The sequence below is a fragment of the Leptodactylus fuscus genome, chromosome 7 (genome assembly GCF_031893055.1).
Source record: "Leptodactylus fuscus isolate aLepFus1 chromosome 7, aLepFus1.hap2, whole genome shotgun sequence".
In the NCBI taxonomy this organism is placed as follows: domain Eukaryota; kingdom Metazoa; phylum Chordata; class Amphibia; order Anura; family Leptodactylidae; genus Leptodactylus; species Leptodactylus fuscus.
In genome coordinates, this window is record NC_134271.1 from 135,165,650 (window position 1) to 135,182,224 (window position 16,575).

At 39.6% G+C, this 16,575-nt stretch overlaps 2 protein-coding genes across 2 annotated transcripts; both read right to left on the reverse strand.

Moving 5' to 3' along the window:
• Positions 1-51: 51 nt before the first annotated feature.
• Positions 52-8,314, reverse strand: LOC142213372 (cholinesterase-like). Its single transcript, XM_075281690.1, has 3 exons — positions 8,255-8,314; positions 2,198-3,698; positions 52-238 (listed from the first exon to the last, which is right to left on the reverse strand). Exons 1-3 carry the CDS (start codon positions 8,268-8,270, stop codon positions 52-54), a joined length of 1,704 nt encoding a protein of 567 aa, XP_075137791.1. The 5' UTR covers positions 8,271-8,314.
• On the reverse strand, positions 8,278-16,575 carry LOC142212979 (cholinesterase-like). The gene is made up of 4 exons (XM_075281116.1): positions 16,532-16,575; positions 12,522-14,036; positions 9,652-9,808; positions 8,278-8,348 (listed from the first exon to the last, which is right to left on the reverse strand). Exons 2-4 carry the CDS (start codon positions 14,024-14,026, stop codon positions 8,328-8,330), a joined length of 1,683 nt encoding a protein of 560 aa, XP_075137217.1. The 5' UTR covers positions 14,027-14,036; positions 16,532-16,575; the 3' UTR covers positions 8,278-8,327.

Sequence of the window (16,575 nt, forward strand, 5' to 3'; positions counted from 1 at the left end):
AATAAAAACATAAAAATTCGGTATAGCCTTCAATTCATTATCTATTATGCATCATAAGATAAAATAATTATTTTCACCCACCAATTTTTGCTCTAGTTTGGGGTAGAAGGAATTCCAGAATTGACATTTTTGACTGTTCCATTTCTGCTTAGTATCAATGCGATCCACTTTCAGAATGGCGTAACGTTGTTCTTCAGCCGAATACTGGGGCCAATGAAATTCATCATCACTTGGATTTCTACAACATATGAAAAACATTATGAAATGCATAATTAATGAATGGTTAATAAAGCTCCAGGTAGTTCCTGATACATCATGACAAAGGTTTTGTCTAATGTATAAAACTCATTGTCATATACTCCATTACCAAAGTCTGAGTTAAAAGAGGGGGATCTAATGCAAAGGAGCTTCATTTTTTGGGGGAAGATCAGGTAACATGGTAACATAGTTAATAAAGTTGGATAAAGACAAAAGTCCATCAAGTCAAACCTATAAACCTACAAAGTTGATCAAGAGAAAGGCAAAAGAAAAAATAAATAAATTATGTGAATACTATCAAAAATAAAAAATCCCAAAAACGTATATTTCCCAGAACATGTGATATTCTTTCTTCTAAGAAATTTATCGACGCCCATCAGGGTTGAGCTAATCTTGAAATTTCAGGTTCATTTTTAAAATCCAATTTCCAATTATTTTCCATTCGAACCCGATCCCAATTCCGATCCCAATGCAAGTCAATGGGATTTTTTTTTAATTATCAGATTGCATTTTAAAAACAATCCTATTCATTAAATTGTTCAAATTTTTGTACTCCACGCTGTGTAGTGATTAAAAAGAAAAAAAAAAAACCCGGCTACTTAACCCCCGCATATGTGCACAGATCCACTGTCGCTCCCCGTTCTTCTCAGGCCTGTCCTCTCTCATTGACATGCCTTCAGAGCGCAGTGTGTGCCCCCACCTCCCTAGGCTATTGTTAGAGATGATGGGAGTAGGCGGGGCATGTTGTGGCTTAGGAGAGTGTGGGCGGGGAGACGTGAGTGCATCACTCACGTCTCCCCTCCCAGTACCCACCCACACTATCCTAAGCCACAATCCCTGCCTTCTCCCAGCATTTCTAACACTAGTCTAGGGAGGTGGGGGCATGCAGGGCGCTCTGAAGGCATGTGAAGGAGTAAGAAGAGGAGCGAGAAGAACGGGAAGTGGCAGCGGCAGCACTTCTGTGCAGGTAAGTTGAGTGATCGGGATCGGAATTCCGCTACCAATCTTTTTTAGGTGGGATCAGAACCCGATCGCGATCATGAAATTTACTCGATCGCCGATCTGGATCCGATCTTATCCGATCCCAATCTCTCAACCCTAACGCCCATCTTTAACTTGTACTTATCAGCCATCACCACATCTTGGGGCATTGAGTATCAAAATTTCACCGGTTTAACAATAAAGAAACTTCGCCCATGACTATGCTAAAACCTTTCTTTTCTAGATATATAGGATGCCCGCTTGTCACAGTTACAGATCATGGTATAAAAAAGATCATTACAAGTATATCTGTGTCCATTTATGTTTGCACATTATAATTACGTCACTCCTATAAGATATGAAAGTACTTTTGGGGTTTTAAACCCATGGGAAAGCATTGGTTAATGCTCTCACTTCTGTGAATGGGAAACAATAAGTTCTTAATTCGGGTATGGGGCACTACGCGTTTCAGGAAATATCTCTTTTTCAAGTGCATGAGATAACTAGTATCACTACTGGGATCAGGAGCCAGATCAATATCAAATAGTTTTGCTTTTGGCATATTGCTCATGGTCTTTTGTTTGTATCCAATTCATTGCTTGCTATTGCAACCTACTAACTAGTCATATTGGTTTTAAACTGTCCTAACAAAATGGTGTTTAAGAATAAAGGGTTATAGAACATGGGTGGCTGATACTTTGGCCTTTCATAGTCACAGGACATCAACCTGCTATGTAGGAGTCTGAGGACAATCCTGGGCTCTTAGAGATAGTGGAACAAACTGATAGTTGACTTCTTCTGCTCTGATAACTGTTTCTTATGTAGTGTTTATTGGTGAATGGGTTGACCCTGACAACCAATAAAATTAACATTATAGCCCAAAACTTTGTCAATGATAAATCTGCGGTGTTATGAACATCCCTCACTCGCACTATGACATTTAGAGTAATTGACTTACCCTGTTTTTGCAAAGTTGGCCCAGATTTTCATAAGTCTTCTGCTAAACACTTGTTCTTGGTTTGAGAATTGTTGAGGTGAAATAAGTGGTTTTCCAAATAATATTGGCAATTCCGCACCATGTGCGACCCCCATCCACTCCGGAAGTCCTTCGTCTGATGGACGATGATTGTATTCATAGACATAGAGGTTATTTTCAGCCTCCGCTACAAAGTTTGCGAAATACTTTGAAGGACACAAAAAAATACTGTCTCTCAGTATCTGCTCCATGGCTTTACGGTTCTTCTCAGTGTTTTTTTCGTCATCCCAGTCTACATACAGTAACATCATAGATTCTACAGAGAGATCATCTCCGGGTGGGAAGTAATATCTCATACCTTCTTTAAGTTCCTCGGTGGTGATTAGACTTTCAGTTTTTACACTAAATCCTGGTGCACCAAACACTGGCAATGGGTTACCATCATCTTTAGTTATTCCTATTAATATATCGGTATTCATGATTGACTGTTTTACTAGATTTCGGGGAATGTCGGTTATAAAGTCATTATCCAAAACTGGAACAAAAAAGGTCAAAATAAAACCACTTAGAATTTGCTTATCAACTATGTCTTTGGCATCTGCTCTTTGTAAACAGGCTATAGAGGCATCTTCATCTTCTGTAGGACAGTTGAGGAGTTTGGCTAATTGTATGGACATCTTCCTCGACCTCTCAGGAGAATTGAATGCCCAGTTTGCCGTCGGTGCTCCACTTTGTAGAATGGCTCTATTAAAGTAAGAATGGCTTCCTGGGCTCATCACATGATACCCAAGAGAAGCAGCTCCTGCACTATGTCCAAAAATTGTAATACTGTCTGGATTTCCACCAAAAGCTGCAATATTTTCATGAACCCATTGAAGAGCCAGCCTTTGGTCAAACAAACCAGCATTTCCTGGGGCTTTTGTATTTCCTGGAAAAGCTAAGAAACCCAGTGCTCCAACTCTGTAGTTCATTGACACTACGATCACTTCCTCAGAAGCTGCCAGCACACTTCCATCATATGTATATAAACAGGAGCTACCAGAAATGAACCCTCCTCCATGGATGAACACCATGACATGTGCTGGTTTAGACATGGGTTGTGGAACCCATACATTCAGATTCAGACAGTCCTCACTCTTTTCATTTTTGACAAGAAACATATCTGTCCCAGATATCTCACTGAAGGCATCTTCTTCACTCTGGTAACAAGAGTTTCCATAGGTGGTGGCTTTGTAAACTCCATGCCATGGTGCCCGGGGTTCTGGTTTTTGGAACCTTCTTTCTCCTGTTGGTGCTTCTCCATATGGAATTCCTAGATAGGCTGTGACAGTACGAGACATCACCGACTGTTTTATTCCACTCACTTTCCCCTGCCGTGTTTCTACAATTGTGTCATCTTCTCCCATAACATTTACAGCAAGTATAGTTAGTATCACGAAACAGGTTTTGTTGATGTAGAACCACATTTTTTGGTGTTCCATGTCTGCGGTTTTGAAAACATAATATATTAATTTTTATTACATTTTATCACACAACTTTTTTAGCACACACTCATTACATATAAAATATTTCTTCTAAAATAATCTGTAACATTACTTGACTAGTTAAATTTTTTAAATATAGGTGCTCAGGGAGGTGGTGAAACTACTGGTGATGTACGGAGACTTTTTGCTTCCCTCGTATATACTCAAGTATAAGCCAAATTTTTCAGCACAGTTTTTGTGCTTAAAAAGCCCCCCTCGGCTTATACTCGAGTCAGCAAAAAAAAAAAAAAAAAAAAAAATAAAAAAAAAAAATATATATATATATATATATATATATATATATATATATATATATATATATTATTATTATTATTATTTTTTATTTTTTTTTTTAGGAGCGAAGGGGGTCTATGACCAGCCACAATATTAATGTATAGCGTCTCCCACAAAATAGTGCAAGAAAAAAAAATATTTAAAAAAAAATAAAAAAATAAGTTGTAAATCCCTCCTTTCCCTAGAATACATAAAAAAGTAGAAAATTACCATGAAACACAAACACATTAGGTATCCCTGTGTCTGACAGTGCCCGGTCTACTGAATATAGAGGATCTGCAGTGCTCCTGTTCCGTCAGAAAGGGGTTAATAGGAGCACTGCAGATACCCTATAGTCAGCCAGGCTGAATTCCAAGTGGGGGAAGAAAAAACAGTCCTCAAGCTCAGAGCAGGGGCAGACAGACAACCAAAACACCCCTCCCCTTCCCCAGCACCCAGCATCTACTGCACCCAAAAACTCCGACCATTTTAATTTTTGAAATTTTCCAGTAGCTGCTGCATTTCCCCCCTAGGCTTATACTCGAGTCAATAAGTTTTCCCAGTTTTTGTGGTAAAATTAGGGGCCTTGGCTTATATTTGGGTTGGCTTATACTCGATTATATACAGTATACAAATGATCTGTTCCTAAATTATAGTCTCCATATTGCTGCTTCATCTCTAATTAGAAATGAGCGAGTAGTATTTGATCGTATACCTCGCTCCCACAGGAAGGCGTGTAAGTGGCTGAACACCAAGGGGTTAAGCGCATCAAATATTCACTGCACTTAACCCCTTGGTGTTCGGCCGCTTACACGCATTCCTATGGGAGCGAGGTATTCGATCGAATACTACTCGCTAATCTCTATCTCTAATGAGAGCAGCCAACCAACCATGTAGCCAACCAACACCAGGCAGATGGGTCTCTTTTTGGTCATTGTCATTCTCAGGATCAGAGGTTGGATCCCCATCAATCTTAAATTGGTTGTATATCCTAGTGAGAGGTGAATACCATTTGTTGATACCCATTCATATTTATCTTCTCTCTACCATTTTTGAAGAGAACTTTTTGGCCTCCAGAGTTCCCAGGCTTGGGTGTATCTGCTGCCTATCCACTTTCTATAGAATGCCCTTTGGCAAATCCTTCTTAGTATAAATGGAAGTCTGAAAGGTTAGACCCCCACTAGTCATATCATGGTAGAATATCCTAATCATATGCCATCACTTTTTATTAGACCTGAATACCAGCACTACAAGGTTGGCAGTGCTAACCACTGAGCCATGGACATCAGATATACTCTCTTTCTCCTGTGGTGGAACTGTAGGACACTGAACACCTGACTTAAGGTTCCCTTGGATCATTGGAAGTCCCAGGAGCTGGACACCCTGAGGTCACTTTATTAACTGAGATACATTTTAAGAAAGTTACTTCTCACAGCAGACAATGTTGTGGCTCAAAAATATGCAAAAATGTATGTAACATCATATGCAGTAATATTTTACGTATGCTACTCACCCTTTCCTCGACAGTCTGGCTTTTGACAGTACCAGTAACTTTAAAAAAGTTTTAATCTCCACTGAGGTCAACTTCATTGATTTCATGGCTTAGAGTTCAAGTAGACTTTGACTTTTTGAGGGTAAGAATTTCTATGAATTAGGTCAAATATTAACAGAAATCTATAAAACCATCCTATAGGTTACCGTGAATTTCCCTTTAAAATGTTAGATATGGAGATAACTTTTAGGTTTTGATATCTTTTTTATATTGTTAATATATTGGGTTTTAGGAAGATTATCTATTATATGAGGGGTTGATGGGTGAGGTCTTTACATTTACAGTGGCACAGAAGAAAACTTTTGACCAATGTCTAGCATGAAGACTCCACCATACAACTCCATATACATCAGCTTCCAGTATCAAGTATCGCTGGGTTCCTATTTTTCCACAAACTTATTTTCATATTACTACAGAGGAGTAAGCTGGTTGTATCCAGTGCTATCCCTCGATCCTCTTCTGACCTCCTGAGGAATGTCATGTGCACAGGGTCCCGTGCTTGGACCTCAGAGGTGAACCCACGTGAATAACAACACCCTGGAGGCCAGAAGAGGTCAGACCAGGACAGAGAGTGTCGACAGCTGCCAAAAGGCCCAGAAGAGGTGAGGTAAGGTGAATATAACAGTTTACTTTTATACACCTCCCCTGCAAAATTGGCATATTACCTGCATAGGCTGAATACCCATCTTGCTGCAGCTTTTTGGGAAACCTCTGCAAGTGCTAGTTGCATGTATACCCGAGTGGCCTCTGTCTGGTCCCTGCCTAGACCCAGTCCAGTCTCTTTCAGTCAGTGCTCCATCTACTGGTACAAGCAGCAGGAGGGAACGCAGCAACATCAGCCACCAGTACAGTTTCTGAAAACAGAAATTTTTTCACCTTGTAGTGCCAACCACAGCCACATCCGACACCTATGGGCAGCCACAGCAGGTACAGTTGTACTTAGGGAGCTCCTATAATACAGCATATAACTTAGAAGAACCTTCCCCCCAAAAAAAGGTTACTTTTGGAGTGTTTTAAAGTGAGTTGACCCTTCTACCAGCAGAGTATTAAGCCCTTGAGGTGAGTTGAGCCTTGCACCAGCAGAGTTTTTGGCCCTTGGGGAGAGTTGAGCCTTGCACCGGCAGAGATTTAGGCTCTTAGTGAGTTGAGCCTTGGTGGAGCGGTCATATAGTGTTTGTATCATCAAAAAAGTGAGTTGAGCCTTACACCAGCAATGGGACTGTTAGAATGAGTGAGTTCACAAACTGATGTATACAAATGAATTTTTTTTTTGTATACACAAGGGTAGATATATTGAGCGTATCTACTGCTGTAGATACCGGATGACTGTATACAGCGTGCTTCTCACCCAGTGGAACAGTTAGAATGAGTGAGTGCACAAACTGATGTATACAAGTGTTTTTGATTGAACTATACACAAAGGGTAGATATCTTGAGCGTATCTACCATCCTATATACCGGATGACAGTATACAGTGTGCTTCTCACCCAATGGGACAGGTACAATAAGTGAGTGAATAAAAATACTTGTATTCATCAGTTTTTGTAAAGTATACACGGAGGGTAGATAAATATGGTGTTTATCTATTACCGTACATACCGGATGCAAGGACAAGTGCTAGCTTCTCACCCCTATGGGACACATATGTGTTGTATACCAGTGGTAGGGAAATTTAGCCCTAAAAAGGGCTTTTTTTGATATTCGCTGCAGGATGAGTGTATATACTAGTGGTGTATATACTAGTGGTGTATATACACTCATCAAACAGTGTAGCTCTGATAATGTTTCCTGCCTGCCGAACAGAAGCTATTCCCTCTCTAGCCCTCAGCATGTCTCTCCCTGTCTAACTCCAAGCCGCAAATGATACGAACATGACTGACACTATTCTTATAAATCCGAGGTCACCTGATTTCGCCAGCCAATGACTTTTTCCTATTTTTTTTGGATGCCTACATTTTCCTGCTTCCTATCCCACCTTCCCTGCACAGTTATTGGTGCAAAAAAAGCGCCAGGGAAGGTGGGAGGGGATACAAATTTTTACTGCGCTTACCATGTGGTATTGGATCAAAATTGAATATGTCGAATACCTTAATATTCGATCGACTACCTACTTGATCGAATGGTACTCGCTCATCTCTAATTATCTTTAATGTCTTCTTTAGCACCCAGTGGTGCTGTCCTTAAAGAAAAGATGGAGCCCCATGGGAGAGGGGCGGTGAAGACAGGAATGAGGAGGAAAGAGTTGAAAACAGACTCAGAAGGATGGCGCCAGTGTCGGAGATAACATCATCTTGTTGTCCTAAGATGATGAGTAAACCATCCAGTCCACATGTCATCCACTTACCCCCTGCAATACTATGCCTCTTACCGGGCCAGGTTTGACCAAAATATTTTGAAAAGTTGGGTTTTTAACAAAACCGAACAATTTTGAATTTGTCTCTGATTAACTAAAATTCCAGAGATTGTGGCAATAATATTTAGCAGAGATGGGCAAAACTTTTACGAAGACACGAGGATAGGAGAAAATATAGAAGAGACAACACAGACCAGAGAGACGGCCCAGTATTGTACAATATTGTCTACATTCACAATAGGAAAAATAGCTCGAGAGTCAGAATATTTGTTCTAACAAATAACATACAGGGAAAACAATGAAGATTCAGATGTATTAGAATATCTAGGTTTTATTACACAAGTGAAGATACATTGGTGTTTCCCACGTTGTCACCTCTTCGATTCATAGAATTCAATAGCACAGTTTACGTTAGGACTTTTGTTCATGCATCTACAAGGAGATAGAGATGAGATTATTATTATAGGACTTTTTTTTTATTGTCTGTAGTTTTTATTTATTCATTTTTCATGTATTTGTTACAGTGAAATCCCCTACGATGTGTGTAATTCATCATTAAAACCAACATCAAAGATTTGAAAAGAGAATTTTCTTTAATTTTGGTCCAGTTCACATCTGTGTTCGGATCATTCCGTTCCCCTAGTCCTCTGTTATGTCCACTATAAGGGCTAGCTCACACGGGGCAAGAGGGGGTGAATTTTGGCTCGGAATCTCCTCAAAATCTGCCCTCTAACAATAGATGCTTAAGTAAACCGCTAGCGTTCTTTTTTCTGCTGGTGGTTTGTTCCCGCTAGTGGAAAAAAGAAACGAGCTGCCCTTTCTTCAGGCGGATTCTGCGGCTGATTCTGGCTCACGACAGCACCCTCCGGACTAGGCCCATTCATTTGGGAATGGGCCTAGTCCGGACTGTGCACACACAGAGTCCCTGTGTTAACTAGCCCTAACAGAGCTAATTTCGTTAATATCGACAAGTTAGGGGATATCAGTTGGGGTTAGATGATCCTTCCAGTACTGTCTGATATCCCCAACACAGGACCAGATGAGGGAGTCCTAGAATAGTTATCATTTTGGGCACTATTCGAGGCAGGGGCACTTATTATTGTAAAGAAGAAGCAGATTGAGGAAAGTGAGCTTGGAATGGTAAATGTAAGATAAGGAAACCAGTAGACCCTACAAATATATGGTTGTTATTATGTCCAAGCAGCTCAACTTTTACATGTACAGATGTAACAGAGTTAACCTGAACTTCTACAATGGGTTAAGAGTTGCAGTGACCTTTCATTGGTTTTTGTTGTCATCTGTGATAATATATCAAACTGTGATAGTTTACCCCATTGCAGAAGTTTTGGTTAACTCTGCTACATCTGTATTCAGAGGGGATGTAGTGGAGGACAATGAGGAGTAAGAATTTCAGATAATTCAGGCTGAACTTTAGGGGCCATGTGCAGAGGTAAATCTTGCCCCTCCATTGTTCGAACATAATGCGTAGAGCTTATTGGTGAATATCTCCAACACAGTACATGTTATTGAATAATATGGATCTCTACCTGTGATATCAAGGTGTTTGCCTAGTCAAAAAAGTATCACAAGTGTTTCTTGCACGGACTGGATGACTCATGGACCACTACCGATATGATTGTTTATGTGATACAGAAGTAGGTAAAATTAGGCATAACCTACTTGTATCTTTCTATTAGATAATATAAAATAACATAAAATAATAATTTTCACCCACCAAAGTTTTCACTAGTTTGGGGTAGAAGGAATTCCAGAATTGACATTTTTGACTGTTCCATTTCTGCTCAACATCAATGTGATCCACTTTCAGAATGGCGTAAAGTTGTTCTTCAACCGAATACTGCGGCCAATGAAATTCATCATCACTTGGATTTCTACAGCATATGAAAAACATTAAAGAAAAACATTTTTGGTAGTTCCTGATACATCATGACAAAGGTTTTGTCTAATGTGTAAAACCCATTATCATATACTCCATTACCAAAGTGTGAGTTAGAAGAGTGGGATCTTATGCGAAGAAATGGCATTCATTGGACAGACTGGGTAACACAGTAATATAGTTGATATAGTTGGATGAAGATAAAAGCCCATCAAGCCAATCCTATAAACATACCAAGTGATCCAGAAAAAAGGTAAAAAAAAAAAAATACAAACAACAACAAAAAAACCAAAACACATCACCCTAACAGAGGATAGAAATATTCTGAATTAAAATAGGGTGGATCCTGTGCAAAGGATCTTCATTTTTTGGGCAGTCTGGGTAATATATTATATAATAAAAGTAATAAAATTTGCGTAACTACTAACTCACAAAAAAAATTTAGAGCTAATGGCCTCATTGAAACCTACTGGTGACATAGTAGTTAAAAAAATAATCCACTGGGTTTCTTCCTCAATATAGTGCTGTGGAAATCTCCCCCTCTCCCCCTCAAATGGATCCTATCAATACCTCAAGCTTGAAAACACAAAGGCTGAGTTCACATGGGGTATTTTGGTCAGCATTTTGAGGCAGAATCGACCTCAAAATGCTGACCAAAAAATGGCTCCCGTTGAAATGGGAGCCATTCAGTTCTTTTTTACGGGAGCAGTGTGTTCCGGCTCCCGAAAAAAAAAAAGTGACATGCTCATTCTTCAGACAGATTCGCTTCGCGACATCCGCATGAAGACAGTCCCTCCTCCCAACTAGACCCATTCATTTGGGCCTAATCCGGAGCGGAGTGCCGCTTCTGAATGCTGTTGCACTGCATCGGCATCCGGTCGCAGCTACCGTTTTTTTGGTCTGGAATCTGAAGCGGCCTCCGCCTCAAATTCTGGACCAAAAAACTCTGTGTGAACCTAGTCAAAGGGTTCCAAAAAATGGAAATCGGGGAAATGGCACAGTATTAGCTGTAACTTATACACCTTTCTAACATTCACCACGGCCACAATCTCTTTTTAATATGTTCCAAAACCCAGACTTTCAGGGGTCATGTCCTCACAACATGAATTGTAAAGGCTTTAGTCTTTACAATTCATGTTTTCAGAATATTAGTAAAGTAAAGTAAAGACAAACCCCCTATCATTTCCATGCTTTCCTATTGTTCATGCCTACATATATAAAGCCACATGAGCAAGTAGCAAAAAAAGAGCTTCCAAGCTGAGTTCCAGAATGCATCATGTTCAATATACTTACAAGCACAGCAATTCCCACTATTAAAAGAATCCCAAATGAGACTGCAATTTCCGAAAGGTGATTTCCATTCTTGCAAACCCCCTCCATTATCTGTGGAACTCTGTGCAAACTGCAGTAGTCAAGCTCACAGTACAGTGCAGAAATTCTCCCTCCCTCCACTCCCTAACTACTACCAGGTCATTAATAATAATATTGCAAAGAATCACAAGGAATCACTAGTTTGGCAACTCCATAGTGCTACTGCTGGAACAATGGAAGAAGGGAAAGACAGTGAGACAGTGAGCCCTAAACTTGACCCAGCCCCTGTTCCTACCTAATTACCACACTGTCTTAATGACAGGAGCAACTTGGCGACAGTTCCTTCTCTCAATAAGTGTCACACAGAACAAGAAAAGACAAACAACACAGAAGGCAAGGCAAGGGTCAAAGCCTGAGAGACAAAGCAGTACCAAATCGTAATCTGAAGAGTAGTCACAAGGGAAGCCAAAGATCAGAGATCGGTAATACAATAGTAGCAGAAAGAGGAGCTAAGCAGGGACAAAGTCTAAGGACAGAGTCACATTAGCCAACAAACCTGTGTGAGCTGATGACCTGTATATAGGAAGCCTAAGACCCGCCCTAGACTTGATTGGTAGACAGGCTTTCAATCACACAGGCAAGGCTAAGATTTACTATTTCAAGAACAGAGGAAAACAAGGTGCCTGTCGAGGGTGGCGAAGAGACACGAAAAGGCATATACGTTACAGAATGTCTGTCAAGTATCAGGAAACATCATCTTACTATCAATTTACTGTAGGCTATTAGCAAGTGTACGACTTTATGCTAAAAAGATACAAATAAAATAGATGATATTTTGAAAATTGTTGAAAGATTATTGCGCTTTTGGGCATGAAGAGGACTCACACTTCAAAGGTTTTGACTTATCTTTAGAAAAAACCCTCCTCTATACGAGGACCCATCAATGATGAGATGATTTCTCGCTTTCGGTCCCAATCAAAGATAGCAGACAGCGATCCCCCTCAGTAATATTTAAAGGCTCTAATGGAATTATCATTTTTGCATGGCATTCCTATGTTATCTTGTATAGGCAAATATATAATTAGATATCAAAAGTTATTTTTGTAGAGTGTATATAGTTATACTGTATAACGTACACAGCTGTACTCTTTGTAGATTGCTTAGGACCTTCTGAATGTGTCTAATCCATAGGGGTTTTAAACTGTATATCCATCCTTGATAATAAGTATAAAACATTACATAGCATGGGTGACTGAGGAATTGTCTCTTGAAACCCACAACAATAGCAACCTGATATGTAGCTGTAGAAGGCCTACAGGCCAAAGCTTAGAGATATATAAATCTGTGGTTAGGAACATCCCTCACTCGCACTATACCACTCAGAGTCAATGACTTACCCTGTTCTTGCAAAGTTGGCCCAGATTCTCATAAGTCTTCTGCTAAATACTTGTTCTTGGTTTGAGAATTGTTGAGGAGAAATAAGTGGTTTTCCAAATAATATTGGCAATTCCGCACCATGTATAACCCCCATCCACTCCGGAAAACATTCATCTGATGGACGGTGATCATATTCATAGACATAGAGGTTATTTTTAGTCTTTGAAGCAAAGTTTGCAAAATACTTTGCAGGACACATAAAATAATAGTCTTTCAGTATCTGCTCCATGGCTTTACGATTCTTCTCAGTGTTTTTTTCATCATCCCAATCTACATACAGTAACATCATAGATTCTACAGAGAGATCATCTCCTGGTGGGAAGAAATATCTCAGACCTTCTTTAAGTTCCTCAGTGGTGATTAGACTATGGTTTTTTACACTAAATCCTGGTGCACCAAACACTGGAAATGGGTTACCATCATCTTTATCTACACCTATCAAAATATCAGTATTCATGATTGACTCTTTTACTAGGTTTTGGGGGAGGTCAGTTATAAAATCATTATCCAAAATTGGAACAAAAATGGTCAGGGCATATCCAGCTACATTTATAAATTGCCTATAAACTATGTCTTTGGCATCTACTTTTTTTAAGCAGGCTATAGAGGCATCATCATCTTCTGTAGGACAGTCGAGGAGTTTGGCTAATTGTATGGATAACATCCTTGACCTTTCATGAGAATTGAATGCCCAGTTTGCCGTCGGTGTTCCACTTTGTAGAATGGCTCTTTTAAAATAAGAATGGCTTCCTGGACTTATAACTTGATACCCAACAGAAGTACCTCCTGCACTGAGCCCAAAAATTGTGATACTGTCTGCATTTCCACCAAAAGCTGCAATATTTTCATGGATCCATTGAAGAGCCAGCCTTTGGTCAAACAAACCAGCATTTCCTGGAGCTTTTGTATTTCCTGGAAATGCTAAGAAACCAAATGCTCCAACTCTGTAGTTCATTGACACTACGATCACATCCTCAGAAGCTGCCAGCACACTTCCATCATACATGTCTAAAGATGAGGTGCCAGAAAGAAAACCTCCTCCATAGATGAACACCATGACGTGTGCCGGTTTAGACATGGTTTGTGGAACCCATACATTGAGATTCAGACAGTCCTCACTCATTTCATTTTTGGCAATCCACTTTTCCATCGCAGGTATCTCACTGAAGAAATTTTCATTAATCTGGTAACAAGAGTTTCCATAGGTGGTGGCTTTGTAAATTCCATGCCATGGTGCCCGGGGTTCTGGTTTTTGGAACCTTCTTTCTCCTGTTGGTGCTTCTCCATATGGAATTCCTAGATAGGCTGTGACAGTACGAGATATCACAGACTGTTTTATTCCACTCACTTTCCCCTGCTTTGTTTCTACAATTGTGTCATCTTCTACCATAATATATACTGCAAGCACAGTTAGTATTATAAAACAAATCTTGTTGGTGTTGAACCTCATATTGAAGACCTCCATGTCTTCAATCCTGAAAACATAATTTTAATATTTAATACCATTCATGTTTGGTATATGATTTTTACACACACTTTACATATAAAGTATTTATTTTAATATATATCCTATGTATTATTAAATTGGTTCCATCTCTTGTAACTCATCTGTTTGCAGAAGGTCACCCCACCATCACCACCAAAAAGATTCTACGGATTGGCTTCTATAAGACTGTTTACATTCTTTGGGATGAGAGCAACAGTCCAATAAGGACTCCAACAAAAATTGTATTCTGTGTCCCATTGAAAGGGTACATGATGTAAACTGTAATGAAGGTAATATTTTTAGTGGTGCTTGTGTATGCAAGATATAAACTCCATTCTGACCCTCAACTGTGTCATGTGATCCTAGAACATGTAAGCAACTACTAACACAGGATATTATTTGGACAGACACGTTTCTCTATTCATTCCTGTGACACTGACATAAAGGACTGAATACAGAAAATTATCCTTTGTGCACACATAGCATGCTGTGCCAGTGATCGAGCCCCATTACTGGTCACATGACACATCTAAGGACCAGAATGGGATGGATAACTCACAAATACATCAAATAGTAAGATTGCCTTCACTACAATTTATATCATGTATCCTTTCTAATTTACAGAGATTACATTATTTTGTAGGAGTTCTACTTTAACCCTGTCCCAACATCTGCCATACTGTTATGGCGGATAACAGATATGGCTGCTCAGAAGTTGTGTGGGTATCATAGCTTCTGGGTCTTTGCTGTAATCTACAGCAGAGTTACGTCGCTAATGCCAGAGATCAGTCCTCAGTATATCAGTCAAAGCTGACTAAGGCATCATTTTCCCAGCAATACTTGGGTGCTACCATTTTGGTGAGCTGATATCTGGGGCTGGCAATCTGTTGCCCTGACAGCTCGGAACTAGGCTCTCAGGCTTGTTTCAGCATTTCTTCTATTAGAGTCTGTTCTATGCAACCTGTAATAGAAGTGCCGGTATTTTACAATATATTACATTTGTGATTAGATCCCCTAGGAAGTCTATTAAATGATGAATTAAAAAAAAAATCTAAAAAAATGGAAAAAAAATTTAATCACTCCTCTTTCCCTAGAACATAGATAAAAGTTAAAAAAAATACTGTGTAACACATACACATTAGATATCCCTGTGTCTGAAAATGCCCTGTCTTTATACCTATTCTCCAAATGGTACAACTAGAAACTACAAATGACCCCACAAAAAAATTGCCCTATGCATCCCAGTTCATGGAAATATAAAAAAGTTATGAGCGTCAGAATATGGCAACTCTGAGAGAAAAAAAATTGCGAAGTTTTGGATTTTTTAAAAGGGGTAAAACGTAAATAAGACTATATATATTTGGTATCCCTAGAATCATACTGATCCATAAGATACAGGTGATATGTAGAGATGAGCGAACAGTAAAATGTTCGATATTCGATATTCGTTTCGAGTAGCCCCGCAATATTTGATTACTCAAATCGAATATCGAATCCTATTATACTCTATGGGGGAAAATGCTCGTTTCAGGGGTAGGCAACATTCGATCAAATAGAACTTACCAAGTGCACGAGTGAGGGTCGGGCTAGATCCTCCGAGAAGTCTTCGTGCAGTGTCCCCGCGGCGTCTTCCGGCTCTGAATTCACTCTGCCAGGCATTGGTCAAAGTCTTATAGTCAAAGCGGCCGTTTTCTTGTAGCGCGGGCATGTGCAGTCGGCTCTGCCCAGGCCCGATGCCTAGCAGAGTGAATTCAGAGCCGGAAGATGCCGCGGGGAAGCTGCACGGAGAAGACTTCTAAAGGTAGGAGAAGAACCAGCGTTGATTGGCCGACTGTATAGCATTCGGCCAATCAATGCTGGTTCTGCATCAAATTTTTCCATTCGAATAGCAAGTAGTATTCGATTGAGTACGAGTATTTCGAATACCGTAGTATTCTATCGAATACCTACTTGATCGAATACTACTCGCTCATTTCTAGTAATATGTCATTTTGGCTGCACGATTCCATTTTTCTCCAATTCTATCCCATTCTGTATTATTTTCCAGCGTCCCAGTAGATCCTACAGTAATCTGAATTATTATGAAGAATATTTTGTCACACATTTTTATGAAATATCTTGTGGATATGCCATAAATGTCTTTCATGGTAAAACCCCTTTAAATAAACAGTTAGTTCAAAGTATTTTACGATACATCTACAATTGAAGTAAATGACTGATATAAGGGTCCGAGAGGCTCCAGCAACTGCTGTCTCTGTATAGCTTTGCACCGAGAGGGATCATTGATTTCATTGGACATCATGTATTGCTCTGTTTCTCCTATGGTGGAACTCCAGGACACTCTTTGGTCAGAATTAGTCAAGATCTTTTTTACCCACGGGGTTTGTCCACAGTGGATAATTCTGTACTTTTAGCAAAATCCAGAAATGGATATGACGTAATTTATAAGGATATATATAGTAATATTATAGCTATGTTACTTACCTCTTTCTTCTCAGTCTGTGTTATGTCTTTTAATCTGACATCTG